The sequence below is a fragment of the Mustela putorius genome, unplaced genomic scaffold (assembly GCF_011764305.1).
Source record: "Mustela putorius furo isolate JIRA1106 unplaced genomic scaffold, ASM1176430v1.1 tig00000217_pilon_pilon_pilon, whole genome shotgun sequence".
Taxonomy (NCBI): domain Eukaryota; kingdom Metazoa; phylum Chordata; class Mammalia; order Carnivora; family Mustelidae; genus Mustela; species Mustela putorius.
Window position 1 is genome coordinate 19904 of NW_025421316.1, and position 3274 is coordinate 23177.

A 3274-nucleotide genomic window follows, 5' to 3' on the forward strand; every position below is an offset into this window, starting at 1 on the left:
TGAAGTACTGTAGTAAGATGCTTTAAGAAGTTTATTACCCTCCCTGTTTCAGAAATGCCCTAGGATGCTATGTTAAAGAACTTCCATATCAGTCAGTGTCTTAAGAACAAAATAGACCTGAAAAGTCAGGATTGCTATTGTTCAGACTACCCAGGGCCACCTGAAGACTGACATGTGCCTCATCAAGTCAGGGTTGAAACAGATGTCTGACTTGGGGAGGATTCTGGCCAATGTGCATGCATTTTAGTCCCTGTCCACCAGGGGGTGCAGCTTCCTACCACAATCACATTTCCTGTGTGAAATGTGGGCTTCCACTGATCATTTTTCTGTCACTCCAACATTTCTTCATGGTAAGAATGAGGAACATTTTTTAGGTGACGCTCCAGAGATGAAGTGTTCTCCAGGCTTCGTGATTGTGGTACTCTTTATGCTTGGTAAGTAAAATGCCTCTTAACAAATTTGGACTTTTTCTTCCATTGTATCAGAAAACCTTTAACTATAATTTTATCAAATAGCTTTATACACAAGGTGACAGGTCTCTTTTCTTTTTCCCCAGGACAAACCCAGGGAGACTCGGTGACTCAGACGGAAGTCCAAGTGACCCTCTTAGAAGAGGCTTCCCTGACTGTGAACTGCACATATTCAACAACTGTGTTTCCCACTCTTTTCTGGTATGTCCAGTATCCCGGTAAAGGTCTACAGCTCCTCTTGAGCTCCTCGAGAGACCAGGAGAAGAAAAGCAACAAAGGTTTTGAAGTTACCTTGGACAGCAAATCCAAATCCTTCCACTTGGAGAAAGGCTCCGTGCAAGCATCAGATTCAGCTGTGTACTACTGTGCCCTGAGTGACACAGTGACAGGGACTGCAGGGGGAGCTGAGCACAAATTGAGCAGAACAGGGTCCTGGGTGCTGAGTGTCTTTGCCTGATCCACTCTGGCTCCAGCACAGTCTGTTGTTGTTTGTCCCTCAGTGTCTGATTGGTACAAAATCATACAAGTAACTAGAGCATAGGAAACAGAAGTAACATTCCCCAACCCCAGCTGTTCCTTAGGAACATTGAGTATAGTTTGATGCCAAGAGTTCCTCAACCAGGGTGTATGTAACTCATTTAAGGTAAAACCACGTACAATAAAGTGGTCATGTGCTCATCCTTACAGTGAAGGTCCAGCCCCACAAGTTTTTCATGGCATCCTGGTGGGTATTACTGTGTCTATGACACTTTTAGAGACACACAGTGTGCCTGAGAAGGTGGCCTCTGCCTAGTATCTTCCTGACAGAGTATAGCAGGAGAGGTGATGGAGATGATCAGCCCCAAACCAGGTTTTAGTAGAGAAAGAAGGGAAGGGAAGAAAGGTGGAGAAACACATGTACCCGAGCAAGGAAAAGAGGCCAAGGACCTCTGCCCTGTTTTTTTGTTTTTGTTGTTGTTTTCCTAGTAAATCAGGTGATAGACACAAGCTGATATTCAACATGGAAGGGTGGGGACAGAAACAGAGTGGAGGAATTGGCCTAAGTCCTGGCCAGTTAAATAGATCAGTTGGCTTTCTGACCGTAAGAACTCAAGTGAGATTGTTCTCACTACCCAGGAAATATGGTGAGAGAAAATGCTCTTGCAGTCATGTTTCCTAACAATATAGTTAGATAAGTGACACCGGGAGGGAAATCCTATAGATTTCTCTAACACCTGCTTTGGAACCTCTCACAGAGGGCCACAAATCATGGGATTGGAGAATGCATGGGAGTAAGTGAAGTTTTGCAAGGAATAATAGAAAACACAATGTCCATATTACACTGCCAGATTGGCCAGTAATGTTGCAATCTTCCTTATTTTAAAACATTTTTAAGATTATTTATTTAACATAGAGAGCTAGGGAGATTGACGGGGGAGGGGTGAGGTAGGGGGAAAGCAGAGAGGGAGAAATTGATCTGAAGCAGATTCTGAGCTCAACCTGGAGCCAGACAAGGGGCTGATCTCACCATCCTGAGATTATGACCTGAGCCAAAACTAATAGTCAGTCACTTAGATAATAGTCAGTTGCTTAGCCAACTGTGCCAGCCAGTTGCCCTTTGATCTTTACATTATTATCTCAGTATATTTTATGAATAAGCCATGACCAAAATATTAATACATTTCTTTATATAGTAATGATATATTCTTGGTTTAAATTAATTTTTATTTAATTCTTTTTTTTTTTTTTTTTTTTTTTTTTTTTTTTTTTTTATTTTTTATAAACATATATTTTATCCCCAGGGGTACAGGTCTGTGAATCACCAGGTTTACACACTTCACAGCACTCACCAAATCACATACCCTCCCCAATGTCCATAATCCCACCCCCTTCTCCCAAACCCCCTCCCCCCAGCAACCCTCAGTTTGTTTTGTGAGATTAAGAGTCACTTATGGTTTGTCTCCCTCCCAATCCCATCTTGTTTCATTTATTCTTCTACCCACTTAAGCCTCCATGTTGCATCACCACTTCCTCATATCAGGGAGATCATATGATAGTTGTCTTTCTCTGCTTGACTTATTTCGCTAAGCATGATACGCTCTAGTTCCATCCACGTTGTTGCAAATGGCAAGATTTCATTTCTTTTGATGGCTGCATAGTATTCCATTGTGTATATATACCACATCTTCTTGATCCATTCATCTGTTGATGGACATCTAGGTTCTTTCCATAGTTTGGCTATTGTGGACATTGCTGCTATAAAACATTCGGGTGCACGTGTCCCTTTGGATCACTACATTTTGTATCTTTAGGGTAAAATACCCAATAGTGCAATTGCTGGGTCATAGGGCAGTTCTATTTTCAACATTTTGAGGAACCTCCATGCTGTTTTCCAGAGTGGCTGCACCAGCTTGCATTCCCACCAACAGTGTAGGAGGGTTCCCCTTTCTCCGCATCCTCGCCAGCATCTGTCATTTCCTGACTTGTTGATTTTAGCCATTCTGACTGGTGTGAGGTGATATCTCATTGTGGTTTTGATTTGTATTTCCCTGATGCCGAGTGATATGGAGCACTTTTTCATGTGTCTGTTGGCCATCTGGATGTCTTCTTTGCAGAAATGTCTGTTTCATGTCTTCTGCCCATTTCTTGATTGGATTATTTGTTCTTTGGGTGTTGAGTTTGCTAAGTTCTTTATAGATTCTGGACACTAGTCCTTTATCTGATATGTCGTTTGCAAATATCTTCTCCCATTCTGTCAGTTGTCTTTTGATTTTGTTAACTGTTTCCTTTGCTGTGCAAAAGCTTTTGATCTTGATGAAATCCCA

At 41.9% G+C, this 3274-nt stretch overlaps 1 gene segment (V, D, J or C); it reads left to right on the forward strand.

Moving 5' to 3' along the window:
• The first annotated feature begins 342 nt into the window (after nucleotides 1-342).
• On the forward strand, nucleotides 343-927 carry LOC123391338. The segment is given in 2 exon segments: nucleotides 343-434; nucleotides 557-927. Coding segments are annotated over 2 exon segments (417 nt in total).
• The last annotated feature ends 2347 nt before the right edge of the window (nucleotides 928-3274 follow it).